Source organism: Embiotoca jacksoni, unplaced genomic scaffold (genome assembly GCF_022577435.1).
Source record: "Embiotoca jacksoni isolate LCO1_2020_lvr unplaced genomic scaffold, fEmbJac1.0.p SCAF_26, whole genome shotgun sequence".
Classification (NCBI taxonomy): Eukaryota; Metazoa; Chordata; class Actinopteri; family Embiotocidae; genus Embiotoca; species Embiotoca jacksoni.
Genome location: NW_027185377.1, coordinates 1,594,490 through 1,615,567, shown reverse-complemented (window position 1 = coordinate 1,615,567; position 21,078 = coordinate 1,594,490). Strand labels below are relative to the sequence as shown.

General features: G+C 47.7%; 3 protein-coding genes across 3 annotated transcripts; 2 read left to right on the top strand and 1 right to left on the bottom strand.

Annotated features, from left to right (window-relative positions):
* Positions 1-78: 78 nt before the first annotated feature.
* On the top strand, positions 79-11,040 carry hid1b (HID1 domain containing b). The gene is made up of 19 exons (XM_069159986.1): positions 79-202; positions 1,468-1,617; positions 2,463-2,633; positions 4,040-4,162; positions 6,435-6,541; positions 6,780-6,896; positions 7,099-7,324; positions 7,407-7,463; positions 7,538-7,678; positions 7,948-8,038; positions 8,130-8,281; positions 8,712-8,790; positions 8,867-9,031; positions 9,107-9,337; positions 9,756-9,883; positions 9,959-10,042; positions 10,138-10,229; positions 10,341-10,499; positions 10,615-11,040. The coding sequence occupies exons 1-19, from the start codon at positions 137-139 to the stop codon at positions 10,676-10,678; spliced, it is 2,403 nt and encodes an 800-aa protein (XP_069016087.1). The 5' UTR covers positions 79-136; the 3' UTR covers positions 10,679-11,040.
* Positions 11,041-11,049: 9 nt separating this feature from the next.
* Positions 11,050-14,259, bottom strand: LOC138204629 (proton channel OTOP3-like). The gene is made up of 8 exons (XM_069159990.1): positions 13,895-14,259; positions 13,678-13,814; positions 13,075-13,133; positions 12,837-12,991; positions 12,069-12,751; positions 11,847-11,996; positions 11,544-11,768; positions 11,050-11,161 (listed from the first exon to the last, which is right to left on the bottom strand). Exons 1-7 carry the CDS (start codon positions 14,247-14,249, stop codon positions 11,598-11,600), a joined length of 1,710 nt encoding a protein of 569 aa, XP_069016091.1. The 5' UTR covers positions 14,250-14,259; the 3' UTR covers positions 11,050-11,161; positions 11,544-11,597.
* Positions 14,260-15,273: 1,014 nt separating this feature from the next.
* Positions 15,274-20,902, top strand: ush1gb (Usher syndrome 1Gb (autosomal recessive)). Its single transcript, XM_069159991.1, has 3 exons — positions 15,274-15,603; positions 18,639-19,071; positions 19,492-20,902. The coding sequence occupies exons 1-3, from the start codon at positions 15,440-15,442 to the stop codon at positions 20,305-20,307; spliced, it is 1,413 nt and encodes a 470-aa protein (XP_069016092.1). The 5' UTR covers positions 15,274-15,439; the 3' UTR covers positions 20,308-20,902.
* The last annotated feature ends 176 nt before the right edge of the window (positions 20,903-21,078 follow it).

Genomic DNA, 21,078 nt, shown 5'->3' with positions numbered 1-21,078 from the left:
CATCGATTAGACGGAGCAGCGGATATATTTGGCCTGAATCCCAAGTTTCCGAGCCGCCCCTGAATGCATCAGGAGCGCGGCGCGGCTGTGAGGTGGATGAGGGAGATTATCCCTCTGAACGGATCCAGGCGGCAACATGGGAAACACCGACACCAAACTGCACTTCAGGAAGGCGGTGATCCAGCTGACAACCAAAACACAGGTCGGTCTCTGGTTTTTATCTTGATTTTTTTTTACTCTTAAACACTGCAGGTGGAATAAAGACACGTCCGCTGAGCGCGTGCGTCTGCGCACTTAAAAATGCAGCCTGCGGAGATAAAGTTGGAGTGCCAGATGGTCGCATGGAGAGCAGCAAACATCACAGCAAGTGCAGGGGAAAAAAAAACCTGTTTGCAAATGAGGATTTCCCCAAAAAATACGCTTCAAAATATAGATTTTTTTTTTTTTTTTTTTTATTTTAAATTTTTTTTTTTTAATAATTGTGCAATTTCGGGGTATAAAAAAACACTCGTTTTGTTTCACTCCTTAGAATAACGTGAACGTTCAACATGTGGCCTGAATAATGTTCGATTGAGCGTCAGTTTTCAGGCTGCAGGTGTTTTTAAGGTGAAACTAACGACGCCTTTTATCAGCCTGCGTCAGAGTTGTGTTCAAGTTCCAGCTGCAACATCAGCCCATTAATCGATTAGTCAGTCGAGACTAAATTAACCAGCTGCTATCGATGAATGTTCTGAGTCATTTTCAAGCTAAAACAGTAAATATTTCGACATTTAAATCTGCTGTTTTTCAATATTTTCTAAAAATTGAAGACCAAACTAATCATCAAATTCACCAATAATAATGATTAATGTTATCTGCAGCCCTAATGTTACTTTTTAATATCATACATGTTGAATTCTGGGCCATTTATGTGCAGATTTTCCTGTGACTGTTAGATTTGAGACATTTAGAGCACAAACGATTTGTTGATTAAGTGATTAGTCAAATTAATCTGCTGCTATGTGGATTTTTAATATTTAATATTCAATATTTTGACATTTAAAGCAGCTGTTTTCCACTATTTTCTGATGTTTTAAGACCAAACTAATTAGCTAATTCACAAATAATCTAAATAACTGATAGCTGACGCCCTAATGTGTCATTTATGTGCAGATTTTTATTTTTGACATTTAGAGCTGAAACGATCAGTCGATAAAATGATTAGTCAGCTGTTAGAAAATTAATCAGCTGCTTTGTGGAGAATCGATAAATGTTTTGAGTCGTTGTCAATCAAAAGTCCTGATGATATTTAACATTTTGCTTGATTATGATTAATATTGGAAAAGTTCAGTCTTTGTCAGACAAAACTAGAAAATGAAACTTTAACTTCAAAATGAATAAAGGATCTCAGCGTTGGAGCTGCGGTCACATTAAAACTCCACCGTGCTGCGTTCAGGGGTCGCCGTGACGTTGTTTCCTCTCCCGCAGCCCGTCGAAGCCACCGACGACGTGTTCTGGGATCAGTTCTGGGCCGACTCCTCCACCGCCGTCCAGGATGTCTTCGCCCTGGTGCCGTCGGCGGAGATCAGAGCCGTCAGAGAGGAGTCTCCGTCCAACCTGGCAACCCTCTGCTACAAGGTAACCCCAGTCAGTTTTCTGCTTTCAGAGGAAAACCTGCGACAGAACCAGACTCGAGAGGCGGGCGGCCGTCTGCCGCCAACAGTTTTGGTTGAAGGGAGAGCAGAGACAGAAAAGAACAGCATGGAGAGCCAGAAACCACCAATCAGAAACCTGCAGTACAAAACTACAGGAGAGAAGACAGGAAGTTAACACGATGCAATAGTGGCCTTTAAAGACATGGAGAGTGAGTCGTAAAGGAGCACGTCTGATTGGTTCCATCGGATTAATAAAGCTGCGTATCATCTGAAAATGAGGTGAAGATTCATGCGTGCAGCTTCCTGATGATATTTAGTTTTCCTGAGACAAGATTGTGTAAAGTGAAAAGTAAACGGTCCGAGTGTTGAACCCTGAGGAACTCCACGACTGCGTTTTGGTTTGTACGAAAGAGTCGTCGTTGACGTAAACGAAGTGGACCGACAAAAGACAAATAAGGAAGTTTGGAACAAAACTCTGTTGTGGAAGCAGGTTCTGTTAAATCTGCTCACATGAACCCGTTTTATTCCTGAATAATATCGCCGCTCCGGGCAGCCGGGACCTCCCGTCTGTTGTCTTTAGAGCAGCTTCTGTCCATCCTGGAGACGGTCGGAGACGAAGGAATGCAGATGTTTGTTGTTCCCACGCTGTGAGCGTAAAGGTCAAAGGTCATTCGTATAAAGACACGACAGGTGAAGGAAAAAACCCTCCAGGTCTTAAAGGAAAGCGCCGTTGTTAGACGTCGTTGACAAAATCAATGTCGGCTTTCTCTTTCTAATGAATCCGTCCTCATCATGTCTCGCATCGTGACACCGGTTCTCCTCCGTCAGGCGGTGGAGCGGCTGGTTCAGGGCTCCGACTCCGGCTGCCCGTCCGACCGGGAGCGGCAGATCGTGGTGAACTGCACCCGCCTGCTCACCCGCATCCTGCCCTTCATCTTCGAGGACGCCGACTGGAGGGGCTTCTTCTGGTCCACGGTGCCCGGAGCCGGCAGGACGGCGGTACGAAACACACACACACACACACACACACACACACACACACACACACACACACACAGAGTTCGGAGGACACGAGGTGTGACGGCTCGTCAGCGCTCGACGTTCACTGACGGTTTTACACTGAAAAAGCTGCTGATGCTGCAAATTAAATTACAAAGTTCATCCAACAGTCGTTGAAATATTTAAATCCCGATCAAACACACTGCTCAGCTGTCACGGTCCGTTTACCTTTTATTCAGACGATGTCGTTCCTGAAACAAATAATAATCTTTTTTTTTATTATTATTTACTTTCAAACATATTGAGGTCAAAGTTGAAGAATAAACTTTAAACTGGGACGTTTCAACACTTTTTACAAATTAAAAGGCCGATTAGTTTGAATCTTGGTGCTTCAACTTTTTTTTTTTGTTGCATTTTTTTTGCATCTTTTTAAAAAACCAGAACAGAACAGGTGAAGGTGCAATTGAAGGGATTTAAATTGTCCTGTGAAGGAACTGTCGTCGGCGTGTTGGACGAGGCGACGGAGGGAAGCGATCCGTCCGCGGACGGTTTGTGGAGTTTAAACGTGCCGACCGGAGGAGCTTTGATGTCCCGTAACAATCTGCAGCGGTTAGAAGAGATGCTGCCGTCTGATTCTGATTCTGCAGCGTAACATGAGACTGCTGCTGCGGAGGTCTCTGTCCAGAGCCAGCCTCCCCCCACCTCCCCCCACCAGGGTCTCTGGTTACCTGGTCTTCAGGGGACCGCGGTCCAAACACTAACCGTATTGTGTCCCCCCCTCCCCCCTCGCCCCCCCATCTCTTCCTCCTGGCCAGCGGTTGAATTAAGGAGGGATTGAATGTCCCTTAATGAAAGTTTGGGAGGTGAAGCAGCAGGAACCGACTGATGGACTCCGTTTGTGGTTCTGGAGGGAAAAAAAACTGGACTTGATTTGAAGAGAAGAATTTAAAGATGAACAGTAGAACGACAGGAGGAACTAAACGATGGAACTAAACGATGGAACTAAACGATGGAACTACACGATGGAACTAAACGATGGAACTAAACGATGGAACTAAACGATGGAACTAAACGATGGAACCAAACGATGGAACCAAACGATGGAACTAAACGATGGAACTAAACGATGGAACTAAACGATGGAACTAAACGCACGACTGTGAGCGTGTTTGTAGTTAAACGGCTAATTTGACCGTCAGATTCACAAAAATGTTGTTTGATACGTCGGTGAACTAGCTTCCATGTTTAAAGGGTGCTAGCATTAGCATATTAGCTCAAATAAAAAGAAAAAAACCATTATAAAAGCAAATTGGTTGGTTGCATTAAAATATATTATGTAAAATGTGATAAAACAACCTCAAAACAAACAACACATTACAAACGTAACTTTTCTCGTCGTCCTCCAGCGTCTGGACGAAGACGCCGACGAAGACGACGCTCGGCCGCTGGCTGAGTCCTTGATGTTGGCCGTCGCCGACCTGCTCTTCTGTCCGGATTTCACCATCCAGAGCCACAAGAAGAGCGGCCCGGTGAGTCCGCCCACCCGCTTCAGAGCCCGTAGCCTAGCTTAGCATAAACACAGGAAGCTAGCCTGACAGAATACACGTTTGCACATAAAGTCGGTGTCATTTACACATTTTAGCTTGTTTTGATTAGGACGTACAAAAAAAAAAAAAAGAAACGTATAAGTGACCGTTGTTGGTTTTTAGGGGGAAATACTGGACAGATTGTCAAAGTACCTTTAATATGTTAACGCTAATCACAAAATCCAGCTGAGAATGTCGTTAGTATTTATTATTAACAGTAATCACAGTTGTTTTCCTTTTGTTTTTTGTTTTTTACCTCTGGATATAGCGAGCTAGCTGTTTCCATCTGCCTCCAGTGTGTATGCTAAGCTAGGCTAACCAACCTCTGTTGCTCCTGCAGTCTCTTCCACAGTATTAAGTAAACAGAATTAACTTCAGCAGCGTGTTTGCTTTGTTTAATCCCTGAAGCTCCAGCAGAGTCAACACTTCACCGCTCGCATAAAACGGGTTTCTATTATTCGGTCGGCGCCGTTATCTCCTCCCGAGGCGGTCGCCGGAGTTAATGAGTGACACCACGTGAGCTTGTGTTTGAACAGGGCGGACACGTCTCGGCAAAACACTCGTGTTTCTGTGGCAAGAAGGTGGAAACTGTCCCGTGGCTGTCGTTGGTTACCGTCGGCCTCGTTGGAGCGTGAAGCACGAAAAACACAATTACTGGAAGGAAGCTGTCGAGCTTTCACTTCCCTCTCTGAGGATTTCTGGTGGTTTGCAGGTCGAAAGGTGTCATTATTGGCTTCAAATATATCAACCGCCGTATATTTCAGGTATTCGTCTGCTGCCTCCCAAAAACACTGCAGCTGAATTCATTTTCATTCATCAGAATTTAAAGTTGGATGCAGGAAAAACAGATATTTTCCTACACTTGGCAAATTAAAACTTTCTGCATGAAACAAGCTTGAGTTTTTTAAGTGTTTTTAAAAAGTCAAGGTTGTATATAGTTTTAAAGTCTTTTCTCTATAACGTCAAACATGGTGTAAAAAAAAGAAAGAAGCAAAGTTAAAGTTTCGGAAAAAATTATCTGGAATCGTTAACTATCTTTTTGTTTTGTATTGTCCCGCCCACCGATAGCTGTAACCTGACTGCACCACAGGCCTGTCAATCAAACAGACACGCCCCCAAAAACAGGTCTTCTTGAATCTTCTTTTCTAATGAATGAGGGATTATTTTCAGATGGACCTCCAGAAAACTAAGAAGAAGGAGTGACTTTAGCTAACAACACCGAGATAACTGATGGACACATTTTATTCACTTTGGATTTGATGAGAGAAGTTGAATGGGAGTCTATGGAGCCGGAGGCTTTTTGGAGCCGACCTCTAGTGGCACTCGCTGGTATTGCGGCTGAAGATACTTCTGCACACGGAAGCTACGAACACTTTTATATCCAGTCTGTGATCCTATCGTGTGTTTTGGTCTTATGGCGTCATTGTAGTTGGATAAACCTGATGGGTCATAAGAAAATGAAGTCAAAAATCTGTTGCACAAAACCACGTTAACCGTTTTAGTAATTTAGCCTTTTTTCTCTTTATTTAGGTTAAAGTCTGAAATAACTCAAACAGACGACTTCAGAGCTCAGTGGGTTCAGTTTGACCGCCAGTAAACTCGTGGCACGGTGCGCTTCGCTGTCAGCTCACCGACGAGGAACAAACGGCGGCACCTTGTTGTCACGTGTTCCTGAAGCTGCAGTTATCTGTGCCGAGGTGTCGCACGCAGATATTGTCAGCCGAGTACTCGGCTTTGTCGAATCACACGGCAGAAGGAGGTGTGAACACGTCTCGTGGCTCGCTGCAGACCTTCACAGAGTAAATGAGGGTTTAAAAGACTATTAAATGTTGAATATTATGCTCATTTAAGATATAATAAAGTCAGGTCAACACTGCTTTTTCTTTTTGTTTGTTTCCTCTCTTATTTCCTGGGTGTCATTTACTATCCATGAAATGCATTAGATGCTTTTTTTAAGTTGGTCTTGTCTGCATTAATGCGATCTTAAAAGCCTAATATCATAATTCTTTGTTTTTTAACTGCTACAAAACACTTTCTTTGTTGTTGCTTATTTTGCTTTTAATTATTTTTTTTAGTCAACAAATTGTCAAAAATGCCCAACAAAGACGAAATCAGTCCAAAACTGAAACATTTGAAATCTGAATTGATAATTAGACACAGAAAATCATTAACGGGACATAAGTGAATATTTTACTAGCAGTGGTTTCCTCTGCAGGACAGGGCCGAGGACATGCGGTCCATGGACAGCTGTGAGTACATCTGGGAGGCCGGCGTGGGCTTTGCTCAGGCTCCGCCTCTCAACTACGTCCACGACCTGAACAGGTGAGACCGGACTGTTTTCAGACAAAGTCTGAGACTTTTAAAACAATTTGAAGTTGCTATAAAGTGACACAATTTTCATCTAGTTTGATTATACAAAGGCTTTTCTCATCTGGAGGCGACAGGACAAGAATTGTTGTTTTTGCCTTTTGTAGAATATTTATCTGACGGATAATTAAATGAAACTCTTTAGCGACGTCGATCCCTCCTGTGTGATCTTGTTGTTTTTGTGTGTTTTCAGGACGGAGCTGCTGAAGTTGCTCATCACCTGTTTCTCTGAAGCCATGTACCTCCCTCCTTCGTCTGAGAGTAAAACCATCAACCCCTGGATCTCCTTCTTCTGCTCCTCAGAAAACAGGTTTAACATTTGACCTACTTAAGGAGGGAAACTGCACTTTTTACACAACTACATACGTCTTGAAGAATGTTAAATTTGAAGTTTACATAAAAACATGTAAGGAGCTCGTAAAAATAGATTTTATTACACAAGAGTTTCTAAAATCGGTCTCTACTCAGTAAATGTGAATGAACAGCGTCACTGACCTCCAGCTGCCTTTCAGACACGCCCTGCCTCTGTTCACCTCCCTGCTCAACGTGGTGTGCGCCTACGACCCCATCGGTTACGGCATCCCGTACAACCACCTGCTGTTCTCCGACTACCGGGAGCAGCTGGTGGAGCAGGCGGTCCAGATCCTTATCGTCACCCTGGAGCACGAGGCCAGCTCGGCCGCCGGCACCACCCTGCAGGCGCTGGACGCCTCCGGAGCCACGGAGGCGGAGTCAGAGGTGACTCGGATTAATAACAGATTTATTGTCTTTAAATTTAAAGCACTGATTCAGATGTAAATTTTTTTTTTTTTTTTTTCAGCCTCCTGGACCCAACAACCTCTTTGTGAATTATCTCTCCAGGATCCACAGAGAAGAGGTGTAGTGAAATATGCCGCAGATCATTTATCAGGCGGTACGGAGGGATGTTTACGTGTCTCCTCTCTCCATCAGGACCTGAGCTTCATCCTCAAAGGTCTGGCCCGGCTGCTCAACAACCCTCTGATCCAGACCTACCTGCCCCGATCCACCAAGAAGATCCAGTTCCACCAGGAGCTGCTGATCCTCTTCTGGAAGTTCTGTGACTTCAACAAGGTGCCGGGGATTTCTTTTGCTTCTTTGTGATAGTTTTACCTCATTTTACATCTCTTAATGGTTCTTTTATTCATTTTGTGAATCAGCTAATGTTTTTGCATGTGTAATATGCAGAGTATTGAAATGTTATAATTTTGTCCTGAGAAAAGTGATACTGGTTCTTGTGCATAAATTTACTCACTCAAAGTTCAGCTACTCAGCTGGCGGGCATTAAAATCCAGTGAACTACGTTTATAGCTTTAACTCACTTGTGTTTTGTGTGTTTTTAGAAGTTCCTCTTCTTCGTCCTGAAGAGCAGCGACGTGTTGGATATGCTGGTTCCCATCCTCTTCTACCTGAACGACGCCCGAGCGGATCAGTGTGAGTCGATCTGGGGGAGACAGATTCAATCATAATACCTGGTTCACGCATTTTAGTGTGTGTGTGTGTGTGTGTGTGTGTGTGTGCGCAGCTCGGGTCGGCCTCATGCACCTCGGCGTCTTCATCCTGCTGCTGCTGAGCGGAGAGAGAAACTTCGGCGTTCGTATGAACAAGCCGTACACGCTGCGCGTCCCCATGGACATCCCTGTCTTCACAGGGACGCACGCCGACCTGCTCGTCGTGGTGAGTTCACGGGCGGGTTCAAATATTCTAGTGTTTAATTTCATCTACGAAAGGCACATTTTGTTGAAGCATCTAAAACTTCTTTAGTTGTTTGATTTATTCTGAAAAGTTTGACTTTAAAGTTGATTTGATTCGTAATGTTTTGACTTTATTCTTGAAATGCAAAATATTATTATTAATGTTTTTTTTTCTTACCATAATGTGGCCTTATTACTTTCCATTTAAATCTCTATTAAAGATCTGAAATTGCATTTTTCATTAGTCAGACGTGATCATTTCTGTTTAATCATCTTAATCTTGGAGAATATTTAATTTTCTCTCCCTAAAAAGTTGTTTGCTGTCAAATATTTGTTCCTCTATAAATTAATATGTAACAGCAGTCGCCACGATAATGATTCCTTTTTTTTCCATTTTCCTACTTCACGTTTAGATCTTCCACAAAATCGTCACCAGCGGTCACCAGCGCCTGCAGCCTCTGTTCGACTGCCTGCTCACCGTCATCGTGAACAGTGAGTAGCACCGCTGCCCCCTGGTGGAGGAGCCAGAGAGCTGCGGGGCCCCTGTGACGTGTTGTTTCCTCCACAGTCTCGCCTTACCTGAAGAGCCTGTCCATGGTGGCGGCCAACAAGCTGCTCCACCTGCTGGAGGCCTTCTCCACCCCCCCCTTCCTCTTCTCCGCCCCCCAGAACCACCACCTGGTCTTCTTCCTGCTGGAGGTCTTCAACAACATCATCCAGTATCAGTTCGACGGTGAGACGACGCAGATGTGTTTGAACTCCTCGCTGCGACGCGTCACAGTTGAACACCTGAACTCTCCCCCGGCAGGAAACTGCCACCTGGTGTACGCCGTCATCCGGAAGAGGAACGTCTTCCACCAGCTGGCCAACCTGCCGTCGGACGCGGCGTCCATTCAGAAGGCCCTGCAGAAGAAGAAGAACAAGAAGTCGTCGGGCATCTCCAGGACCGACTCCACGGAGACCGAGTCCATGGAGGGCTCCAGGCCGGCGGTACCGGCCGAGCCCGGCACGCTCAAAACCAGCTTAGAAGCGACGCCAGGTAGGAGGTCCGATCGGTCCAAACAGACAAAGGTTCAATGATGTTCATTTAAAAAAAAGAATAAAGGTAATTTTATGAGTTTTTATTTCGTAAAAAGACTGAAAATCTATCAAATATTAAACCAGGTTAGGTTTTGGAAGTTGCTCCCTTTCCTCCCTCGTGGGACGAGTCAGGGACCGTTTTTCACGTCGGTGAATATGAGCAGGCAGTTTCAGGCTTGCTGTTTCCATCTGCTTCTGCTAAGCTAAGCTAACCAGCTCACTGACTTCAGATTTATCCGTCAGACGTGAACATGGTGTCGAATCTCTTCGGTGAATTCACGTCCAACTCTCCCTGTAAAGCGTCTTTATGACATCATCAGCCGTGCGCTGCAGTCTGATCTTGAAGGTGACCCAGATTGTGTGTCGTGTTGTCTCAGGGATCGATAAGATAACGGAGAAGTCTCGGGTGAGCGAGGACGGGACGCTGGTCGCGGTGTCTCACGCCGACTCCCCGCAGACGCCCGCTGACGTGGACACCGAGTCCAACTCGGAGAGAGACCGCGAGGTACCGCCGCCGACAACCCCGCTCTGATGTCCACGCGCTTCTGTCTGCAGCTCATGTTTTTCGCTCTGTCGTCAGGGCGACCGCGTCGAGTCGGAGGCGGCGAGGAGTCGACTGTCGAGCGTCTCGTCGACGGTGCCGTGGAGCGCCGACCCGGACTGGGTGAGTCCGTCCCGCCGCGCCGGTTCCTCCATCTTTACTTCAGACCTGTTTTTCCCGCCGCGTGACGCCCTCCGTCCGTCTTCCTGCTCTTTAAGGTGTCGTCGTGGAAAAGCAAACTTCCTCTGCAGACCATCATGCGGCTGCTGCAGGTTCTGGTTCCTCAGGTGGAGAAGATCTGCATCGACAAGTGAGGAGGAGACGAGACTTCAGCTTCTGGTTGACGAGCGGCTTGTTTACCTGTAAACAAACGGCCTCCGCTCTTCTCATCCGGAGATGTTTTTTTCTTTTTGTTCTTCAGGGGTTTGACGGACGAGTCGGAAATCCTGAAGTTCCTGCAGCACGGCACGCTGGTGGGCCTGCTGCCCGTCCCCCACCCCATCCTCATCAGGAAGTACCAGGCCAACGCCGGCACCGCCATGTGGTTCCGCACGTACATGTGGGGGGTCATCTACTTACGGTAAACAAACGTCCGGTAAACAAACATGTAAACGTTGTGTTTCGCTTCTTTCTGCCGGTTCCGATTCTGAAACGACGACTCGTCTCTTTTCCTCTCCGGCTCTTGTTGCCGCTAGCAACGTGGATCCTCCGATCTGGTACGACACCGACATCCGTCTGTTTGAGATCCAGAGGATTTAGAGGTGAAGATCTTCCGGAGGAACATTTCACGTCTCGTTCTTTGTCAACTTATATAATATATTTATATTATAAAACATCTAAATGTGTCCATAAACTGCCGACTTCACACCACATGGAGTCTGTAACACGAGTGTCATGAGCAGCTGAAGAATCGTCTTTAAATCTGACGCACTCATGACATTTATGGGACTTTTTATTTGGCCAAAAACCTCGACAACAGGAAGTGTCTGCGATCACACTCGCCGGTTTCTCGTTCACGTTCAGGTCAGACCAGAAGTATTTCGGACGGTGAAACGTGTTTTTCCTTCTTAAGGTGCTTCGGCGGATTCAACCTGAAAATAAAATAATGGATTCGACATCAACGTGCCAAAGAATGATTTAATTTGAGCAGGTTTACATGAAAAGAGAGAGAACTGTGTGGGACATGTAGATACTCCATGTGGTCGTTGACGTGCTGAAGAGGATCAGCAAAGATTTTAGGCACTAAAAAGTAAAAAAGAGGATGTGAAAAATAATATAAAACATAAATCAGGTCTTTTTTTTGTTGTTGTATTTTTACATGAGCATCATCTGCATTTTACATTCTCAACCCTTTACACATTTTATATGGATTTAATTCATAGACCTGCAAGCACATTATTGCATAAAATTAAAAACTAACTCGGGAGTAAAAACAGCAACTTTAGCATCATCTGCTGGTCTCATTTTATAGTGTTCGATCCAACAGAAGGTCTTTTCTTAGTCTGAAAGAAAGTCCATATTTCTGTCCACTTCACTCCCTAACAAGTCAGTAAAAAAAATTAAATAAATCAAAAGCTTTAAGGTCGCATTTAAATCTTAGCAAATATGTAATTAATCAAATTACCTGGAGCCAAGAGAAACGGGTTGTGGTCTGGCCGGCTGCTCGTCCGTCCCCGGGTCACGCGGTGATGAGCAGCTCCATCAGCGCCGCCACCGAGTGCATCCTGTAGAAGACGGCGAGCGGCTGACCCACGTTCACCAGGACGAACCAGACGCTGAAGCCGAAGAAGCGTTTCCCCAAACCGTTCTCGAACTGCGGGTGGACGCCGAACGCAGGAATCACCCACAGCTGCAGCAGGAGAGGAACATTCATGTGTTTACATACGTGAAGAGGAAAAGAAAGTGTTTCAAGAACACACAACTTTACCACGATGTTGGAGAGGATGAGGAAAGCGCAGAGTTCTCGTGTGACTCTTTTGGTCCAGGGTTTTTTCCCATCATGCTCCTGGACAGCAGGGGGCGCTGATGTGTTAGCGGTCGTCTCCTCTGGTACTGGATCGCCGACCTTTCTCTTCAGCTGTGAGACGGATCATGTCGTAAATAAAAAGTTTTCTTGTTCACACGACGCTCTAAATAAAAACGCAGGTACCTTAAAGACGCCGGCCGTCTGCTTCTCCTGCTTCTTCTTCTTCTTGGCGAGGAGGTTGGGGTGCCGGTGGAGGCCCTCGATGATGAAGATGTTCTGGAGGATGAGCTCCAGCAGGCTGAGGAGGGCGTAGGACAGGTCCAGGTCCTCCGGGGGCCCGCGGGTCCCCGCGGCCGGGGCCGCCACCAGGGAGCAGTAGGACAGGGCGAGCTGGCCGAGAGCCGCCGCCAGCAGGAGGAGCGCGTCCAGGCCCCGGGTGGGGTCGCGACCCCCGTCGTGAGCCCTCCTCTCCATCCTGTAGACCAGCAGCCCGGCCAGCGAGCACAGAGACATGACGGGCAGGACGGCGGCGTGGTAGCTGTAGAACAGGAGGAAGGCGGCGAGGCGAAGCTGCCGCCGCCTCACCCAGACGTGGTAGAGGACGAAGGAGGTCACTCCCGAGACCAGAGCCAGGGAGCCCGTCGCCAGGCCGACCGGGACCCCGCCGAGGAGCGCCGCACGCAGGGTCGGCCTCCGAGGGGCGGGGTGGTCCGGGCTCGTCCTGCGGCCCACGTTCTTCCACATCACGTAGATCAGGCAGCCGGCCATCAGGTAGAACTCCAGCTGGAAGGGATGGAGGATCTCGAAGCCTTTCCTGAAGGAGAGGCAGGCCGGTCGGGAGCGGCACCGACACCAGCTGGAGTTCCCTGCAGGCGGATGATCGGGAACGTAACTCGGACGACGAGCCCAAACACACAGCCGCCGGATAGGAAAGAAAAGAAGTAAAACTACCTGTTAAATCCGAGCTGGCGGCTTCGGATGAGTTCGTGTTGCCGAACTGCAGCCAGCCTTCTTTTTCTAACTCGATCTCCTCGTGGATGGAGTCGTCCGTCACGCCGTTCAGCCACAGCAGCAGGTCACAGGAGAGCAGCAGCATCAGCCCGGACCTGCACTCCGTACAGGGGGCCGTAAATAAACCAATATCACCACGGCATGCAAATATGAATAAATATGACCAAAACCTAACGACCTGGTGATGATCTTGTGTCTGTGAACGCAGTCTTTGGAGTGATGCCACAATAAATATGTCTGCAAGAGAAAAACCAAAAAAACAGTTATTCACTAAAGACACATGAAACAGTAAAAAAATATTTACAAACTGCAAGAATTTAAAGTGCTGCATATTTTTTTAAATAAAAACTCTCAATGCGTCTTGTAAATCCCTTAAAGCTTTAATATTGGTCTCATTATTAACTAACAGCCTTATTGATTTCGTGTAAGTGTTCAGTAATGTTACACAAATTGGAGGCATTCATTTTCACATCTTTTTAAATTTGGGAAGATTAGACTTCATAATGACTCTTTGGAAATAAATAAATGTTGTTTTTAACAAACTTATTTGGTCGATGATATTAAATGTTACAGAGAAATACCTGCAAGATTTGAGGCCACTTTCTCAAACTGCAGCCTTTGATTCAAATGAAGTTCATATGATTTGTGGTTCAGCACCTTTAATTTAAGCATTTAGATGTATATATTTTAAAGATGAATGTATTTATCCATCTCATCCGTTCAAAAACAGGGAAAAAAAAAGCCTCCAGTTTATAAAAAAATAGAAAATAAGCGTCGTTACCTGCAGAGCGAGAAAAAGAGCCTCCATGAACGGAGACACCAGCGAGGCGGCCGGCCGGCACTCCCTCACGCTCATCAGGTATCCGACCCGGCAGACGAGCAGCAGCAGGCTGAAGGCGGCGAACAGCACGAGCAGCGCTGCGACGGCAGGAGGAAGATGTTAGAATAAAGAACATGCTGTGAAACCGTCTGTTTTTAAAGACCTCACGGCGGCGTACAGATGGCGGGGGTTCCCCCGGCGTGGTGGTCCTTGTGCGGGCAGATGCCGGGCCGGTTCCGGGCCCACAGCAGGTACCAGAGCATCCAGACCAGGCTGACCCCTATCAGCAGCAGCAGCAGGACCACCTGGGGGTCCCGGAGGCCGTCTGGGTTCAGGGCCCGGCCGGCCGTCAGCGCGGCTCCCAGCAGGAACACGTTCAGACCCAGCAGGCCGGAGATCAGACACCTCGAACCGGGAACCCACACCGGCGCCGGGTCCAGCTCCAGGTCCTGGACCTGATGGACCCTAACGGGTTCATCGCTGGAGGGATCTGCAGAACCGGAGGAGGAGGAGACTTCAGGATCTGGTTTCATATTCAGTGTCACCTGGTGCTTTTTTTTTGGTCTTTTACTTTCAGTCTCTAAGTTTTCTCTCCTTTTGGCTGAAATCCTGTAAAAGCATGAATCTGAAAACGTCCCTATGAGCCTCTGATCCAGGTTCCCACCCTCCTTCAGGTGAGGTAACCGTTCCCACCCTCCTCCAGGTGTGGTAACCGTTCCCACCCTCCTTCAGGTGTGGTAACGCACCTCCTTCAGGAAAGGCAGCATGTTTACTTTTCTCTCGGACCTTTTTCATAACCCGCCGAGCCACTTCAACAAAGTGCTTCAAAAAGTCTTTGTCGTTCTGCAGGTGAGTTTCTGTTGAAGTTGCTGACATTAATTTACTTTGAAAGAGTTGAAAGGTTTTCCAGCCGGGCTCTCTGCCAGGAAAGTGTCCCGTTTGTGAGCCGGCAACACCAAGAAGCGACTAATAAACGGAGCCTCGCTCCCATCACCGCTCTGCCTGATATTTAGTGTCACTGTCATCGGTTTGATAATTACCTACAGACAAAAATATGAGCTAACATATTAGAAAGGATCATAAAAAAAAAAAAAATTAGATCTAATTTAAAAAATATTAGATGAAATGTCAAAAATAAAACAAAAACTCAAATACATTAGATAAAAAATGATAAGACAAAAAAAATGGTAAAATTGTACCTTTCTTTAGAAATATTTCACCTGTTTAAGTCAAAGTTATAAGATAATTGTCCACATTATGAGAATAGAGGCAAATTGATTTAAAAAATTTAAAATACATGAAAACTGAAATAAAGAGTCCTCATTTTGAGTTTCTAAGTACGAGATGAAATGTCAAACATAAAAAAAGTGGTAAAATGATGTGTTAAAAATATGAATTACTAAGTTAAATTTACCAGATAAAAAGTCACAAGAAATGATGTAGAATTAGCCTATTAAATGTAAATTAGGACTGCACAGGTGTTCCTAATAAAGTGGCTGTTCATGAAGGGGGACGGCCCCTGACGTCATCACGGTCCCGCCCCTGCCTGACAACCAGCACGCCTCGTGTCCGTCTCCTAGCAACCAGCCCCTCCGCCGCTCCGCGCCGCTGCAGGCCGTCCGGACCCGCCGCGTCCCGGACTGAACGTCGCCTCAACAAAAACCGGGCAGACCCGTCCGGTCCCTCCATGGAACCGAACTCAGAGTGAGCCCGAGGTGCCGCCATGAACGACCGGTACCACCGGGCGGCCCGGGACGGCTACCTGGACGTGCTGAAGGAGGCCACACGGAAGGAGCTGAACGCACCGGACGAGGACGGGATGACACCGACCTTATGGGCCGCTTACCACGGCAACCTGGAGGCGCTCCGGCTCATCGTGGGCAGAGGGTGAGTCCAGAGACCGGGACCGGGACCGGGACCGGAAGGTTCACTGAAAACAACAACAGGAAGCTTTTAATCAGCAGGTTTCTTTAAAACAGTAAAATAATTTCACTTTTCTTTTTACTGGGAGAAGATTGAGCCTCTTCTGGGGCAAAGCTTTTATTTTTATTTTATTATTCTGACAATACTGCAAGTGGAAGTAGACTCAAATAATATTTTTTTTATTTCTTTCTTTCTATATATATATATATATATATATATATATGTATATATATATATATATATATATATATATACATATATATTTGTTAAAAAAAACCAGTCACTTTTTGGGGAATATGACTTTACAAACATCAGAATCTTCTCACCAAAGACAACAACATCTTCACAAAACAAAAAAAAACAAAAATGTTAAAGCTGAAACCAGAAATAAAAGTGCTCCCGCCTCCATCACTCATCTAATCAGTGCTGCGGGAGGAGACGGAGGAGACGGAGGCGGACGGAGGCGGACGGAGGCCTCCACATCCAAACAGCCTCATTACAGAGAAAGGTCAGCTGCACGCGAGTACCCTCCATGAAAGCGTGTGTGCTGATGTGTGATAACTGGTATATTTAATCTCTCCGGAGCAGCTGATCCATTACACAGCAGAGCTCCTTTAATACTCTAAATCTGATTCAAGCTTCAATAAACCGCTCACGATACGATCTGCTCGCCTGGAGAGAAACCGGGATAATCGCACGGGAGTCAGGAGTAAGTCTATCTTCAGGTGAGATAAGTTTGGAGGTAAAGTATCAGAGGGGACTTTTGTTTTTTGGTTTTAAGCAGCCGGGTCGGTGACGTTTTACCGCAGCAGATTAACAGCTGGTTTATGAGGCGTGAGGTGAAGCGGAGGGCGGCAGACGCTGAAAAGGTCACGGTGATGGAGCGACGGGCGCTGAGCAGGCGTCCCAGGAAGAGATCATTAAAAACAAAACACAAGCTTCACTGATTCTTTGTATTTCTTGTTCATGATGATTTCGAACTTTAAATTTACACCCAAAAAAAACCGAAAACACCAAATGACAAACTGGCAACATCAGTTCACTTTGTGGTAAAAAAAAGAAAAAGTTAACTATTTCTACAAATTGTTACGGTGGTTGATAGAGTGCAGATTTACATGCATATTTTAGCCTTTTAAAATAACACAATAAAAGGTGCTTTTTGAGACCAAACTTTAAAGTTTGCTGTAGCAAAGAAATTTCCCCTCGGGGATTAATAAAGTGAAATAAAATAAAAAATAAAAAAAATAAAGATGTAAATATAATTTTTCATTTTCTAAGCGAAAACCAAACTTTAAATTGAATTATTGTTTTGACACAACCAGTAATAGAAGAACTGAAACTAAAAATGATCAAAATGATCTGAGCTGTTTACGGGCTGATGGAGGTCGTGACCCCGCGGCCGTGTGGAGACGCTGTCGCTGGGCCCGAAAAAAAACACTCCGGGTGTGGAGGGTAAATTATGCAAAGTCACCGCTGACATGTTTTACCTGCAGCTGTTGAATTATTGATGGAGGCCCGGCCACGTGGGAGGAGGGTAAACAGGAAGAGGAGGAGAAACAGGAAGAGGAGGAGAAACAGGAAGAGGAGGGGGAACAGGAAGAGGAGGAGAAACAGGAAGAGGAGGGGGAACAGGAAGAGGAGGGGGAAATAGGAAGAGGAGGGGGAAATAGTTAGAGGAGGGGAAACAGGAAGAGGAGGGGGAACAGGAAGAGGAGGGTAAACAGGAAGAGGAGGAGAAACAGGAAGAGGAGGGGGAACAGGAAGAGGAGGGGGAACAGGAAGAGGAGGAGAAACAGGAAGAGGAGGGGGAACAGGAAGAGGAGGGGGAACAGGAAGAGGAGGGTAAACAGGAAGAGGAGGGGGAACAGGAAGAAGAGGAGAAACAGGAAGAGGAGGGGAAACAGGAAGAGGAGGGGGAACAGGAAGAGGAGGGTAAACAGGAAGAGGAGGGGGAACAGGAAGAGGAGGGGGAACAGGAAGAGGAGGAGAAACAGGAAGAGGAGGGGAAACAGGAAGAGGAGGAGAAACAGGAAGAGGAGGGGGAACAGGAAGAGGAGGGGGAACAGGAAGAGGAGGGTAAACAGGAAGAGGAGGAGAAACAGGAAGAGGAGGAGAAACAGGAAGAGGAGGGGGAACAGGAAGAGGAGGAGAAACAGGAAGAGGAGGGGGAACAGGAAGAGGAGGAGAAACAGGAAGAGGAGGAGAAACAGGAAGAGGAGGAGAAACAGGAAGAGGAGGGGGAACAGGAAGAGGAGGGGGAACAGGAAGAGGAGGAGAAACAGGAAGAGGAGGGGAAACAGGAAGAGGAGGAGAAACAGGAAGAGGAGGGGGAACAGGAAGAGGAGGGGGAACAGGAAGAGGAGGAGAAACAGGAAGAGGAGGGGGAACAGGAAGAGGAGGGTAAACAGGAAGAGGAGGAGAAACAGGAAGAGGAGGAGAAACAGGAAGAGGAGGGGGAACAGGAAGAGGAGGGTAAACAGGAAGAGGAGGGTAAACAGGAAGAGGAGGGTAAACAGGAAGAGGAGGGTAAACAGGAAGAGGAGGAGAAACAGGAAGAGGAGGGGGAACAGGAAGAGGAGGAGAAACAGGAAGAGGAGGGGGAACAGGAAGAGGAGGGGGAACAGGAAGAGGAGGAGAAACAGGAAGAGGAGGGGGAACAGGAAGAGGAGGAGAAACAGGAAGAGGAGGAGAAACAGGAAGAGGAGGGGGAACAGGAAGAGGAGGGGGAACAGGAAGAGGAGGAGAAACAGGAAGAGGAGGAGAAACAGGAAGAGGAGGGGGAACAGGAAGAGGAGGGGGAAATAGGAAGAGGAGGGGAAACAGGAAGAGGAGGAGAAACAGGAAGAGGAGGGGGAACAGGAAGAGGAGGAGAAACAGGAAGAGGAGGGGGAACAGGAAGAGGAGGGGGAGCAGGAAGAGGAGGGGGAACAGGAAGAGGGAACCTTTAAGATAAAACGGAGTGTTTAAATTCAACATGGCGTCCGGTCTTCTGTCTCCAGAGGCGACCCGGACAGGTGTGACATCTGGGGGAACACGCCGCTCCACCTGGTGGCCGCCAACGGCCACCACGCCTGCCTGTCCTTCCTGGTGGCCTTCGGCGCCAACGTGTGGTGCCTGGACAACGACTACCACACGCCGCTGGACATGGCCGCCGCCAAGAGCCACATGGACTGCGTCCGCTACCTGGACTCCATCGCCGCCAAGCAGATCGCCCTCAACCCCAAGCTGGTGGGCAAACTGAAGGACCGGGCGTTCCGCGCCGCCGAGCGCCGCATCAAGGAGTGCGCCAAGCTGCAGAGGAAACACCGAGAGCGCATGGAGAGGAGGTTCACCAAGGAGTCGGCGGCGCCGGACAACCTGGACGCCATCAGCTTCTCCAGCTACGCCAGCAGCAAGTTCAACACCGTCACCTCCAACATGCCATACTCGCAGGTGGGTGATCTTTATGTTAACATGGACGATGTTAGAGGATCAAAGATTACAGATCGCGTTGGTCATTCGCTCTAAATATGACCTGTTGGAGGTTATTTCAGGCCCGCAGGGACTTTGCTTTGTCGGGAATCTGCATCGCCTGCCCGTGTTGCTACGGTTACCACCAGCAACCCACGCGGATGGGTTTGGTGACGTCTGGACAAACAGAATCCGAGAAACAAACCCAGTTCGCCTGCAGTCTGAACGAAGCCTGAAACCGTTCGGCTGAAGTCGAGATATTCTGGCGAAAGTTAGACGCGGTCGTAAGAAAGAAATCGTGTCGTGGAACAGAAGCGACTTTGACTCCGTTGAACACCTGAACTAATAATTCATAATCAAAGGAACGTTGGTGATTTTCAGTAACGGATGTTTCCTTCTCAGGCGACCCTGCATTCGACCGCCAAGGGCAAAGCCAAGATCCAGAAGAAGCTGGAGAAGAAGAAGCAGGTCGACGGGACGTTCAAGATCTACGAGGACGGGAGGAAGAGCGTGCGCTCGCTGTCCGGCCTGCAGCTCGGCAACGACGTCATGTTCCTGAAACAGGGGACGTACGCCGACCCCAGGGAGCGCTCGCGGCTCAACATCCGCGACATGTTCTCCCGCGACGAGGACGAGGACGAGGACGACGCCGTCTCCCGTGCCATGAGCGACCCGGGCCTCCACGAGGCCGCGTACTCCGAGATCAGCGCCGACTCGGGGCGCGACTCGCTGTTCACCCGCCCCGGGCTCGGCACCATGGTGTTCAGGAGGAACTACGTGAGCGGCGGCGTGTTCGGCGTCGGGCCGCGGGACGAAGGGAGCGTCGCGGGCAGCGAACCCGTCGGCCGGGCGCCGAACGTCCGCCTGCGAGGACGCCTGCCTCGACGCTCGCCCAGCTTCGACGAGGACAGCATCGGCAGCGGCCTCAGCCTGCAGGAGAGGAACCTGCCGTGGCAGGACGCCGACGTCGGGCCGGACGAGGACTTTGAGCCGGAGAGCGGCCCGCTGGAGACCTTCCTGGCCTCCCAGAGCCTCGGCGAGTTCATGACCCTCTTCAGGAGGGAGAAGATTGACCTGGAGGCGCTGCTGCTCTGCTCGGACCGGGACCTCACCAGCATCCACATCCCGCTAGGACCCAGGAAGAAACTGCTGGACGCCTGCAAGAGACGTGTGGACACTCTGGATGAACCGGAGGCCATCGAGGACACCGAGCTCTGAGACTCAGCATGTTTTTCTTCTGTTGTTGCCGGCGTCAGCGTCGGGTGACGTTCATCGGGGTTGACAGACAAGACAAGGTTGAGAGGACACGAATCAGAGTCTTTGTTGATATTAACCACAAATACAATTTATGAATTTATCAGTATTTCATAGACTGATGATTTTTTGCAGCTCTGAACTGAGAAAAAGTAAAAAGAAATTGGTAATAAAATGTATTCAGAAGCGTAATAATGACACGTGAAACTGTGAAAACGTGAGCACAATATTATTATCCACTTTTAATAAGGAGGAATAATAATACTGAAAACACTGGACTCCACTGAGCGGTTTTATTTGTACCGACTGAACAGCACCATCTGGTGGCGAGTCGACAGAACAACATGAGGTTTACAGCTACAAGCCGTGTTCGTAGCATTACACACGTCATATATCACGTTTTTTTTTTTTTTTTTTTTTTTTGTATTTAGAGAACAAACTACCAGTCCAGAGGTTATTCATAATGATGCTTGTTCCATGTGGTGTTATTATTCCCTCCGGTAGTAAACGTTTTATATTTTTGCATTCTGGGTTAATTACCACATCCTTGAATGATTCGTGCATCGGTGAATTCCCGTCTCGGTTGTACAGTTTTCTTACACGGCGTGTCTGTGATGGATGTGAGTCGCCTCGGACCGACTGCCGCTCTGCAAACACTGTCGCAACAGTGAAAACAAATGTTGCACGAGTGTTGTGCGTGAGATAACGGTGCTATCTCGGGTTGCTCCGGAGCGG

What these genes read in the sequence shown, in the direction of transcription:
- ush1gb (XM_069159991.1), top strand. Translation starts at nt 15,440, where the DNA reads ATGAACGACCGGTACCACCGGGCGGCCCGGGACGGCTACCTGGACGTG. An exon ending in CGGCTCATCGTGGGCAGAGG is followed by an intron (nt 15,604 to 18,638) that starts GTGAGTCCAGAG and finishes TTCTGTCTCCAG; the next exon opens with AGGCGACCCGGACAGGTGTG. An exon ending in CCAACATGCCATACTCGCAG is followed by an intron (nt 19,072 to 19,491) that starts GTGGGTGATCTT and finishes TTTCCTTCTCAG; the next exon opens with GCGACCCTGCATTCGACCGC.
- hid1b (XM_069159986.1), top strand. Translation starts at nt 137, where the DNA reads ATGGGAAACACCGACACCAAACTGCACTTCAGGAAGGCGGTGATCCAG. An exon ending in AGTTCTGTGACTTCAACAAG is followed by an intron (nt 7,679 to 7,947) that starts GTGCCGGGGATT and finishes GTGTGTTTTTAG; the next exon opens with AAGTTCCTCTTCTTCGTCCT. An exon ending in CGACGCCCGAGCGGATCAGT is followed by an intron (nt 8,039 to 8,129) that starts GTGAGTCGATCT and finishes GTGTGTGCGCAG; the next exon opens with CTCGGGTCGGCCTCATGCAC.
- LOC138204629 (XM_069159990.1), bottom strand. Translation starts at nt 14,249, where the DNA reads ATGAAACCAGATCCTGAAGTCTCCTCCTCCTCCGGTTCTGCAGATCCC. An exon ending in AGACACAAGATCATCACCAG is followed by an intron (nt 12,992 to 13,074) that starts GTCGTTAGGTTT and finishes TACGGAGTGCAG; the next exon opens with GTCCGGGCTGATGCTGCTGC. An exon ending in AGACGGCCGGCGTCTTTAAG is followed by an intron (nt 11,997 to 12,068) that starts GTACCTGCGTTT and finishes TCCGTCTCACAG; the next exon opens with CTGAAGAGAAAGGTCGGCGA.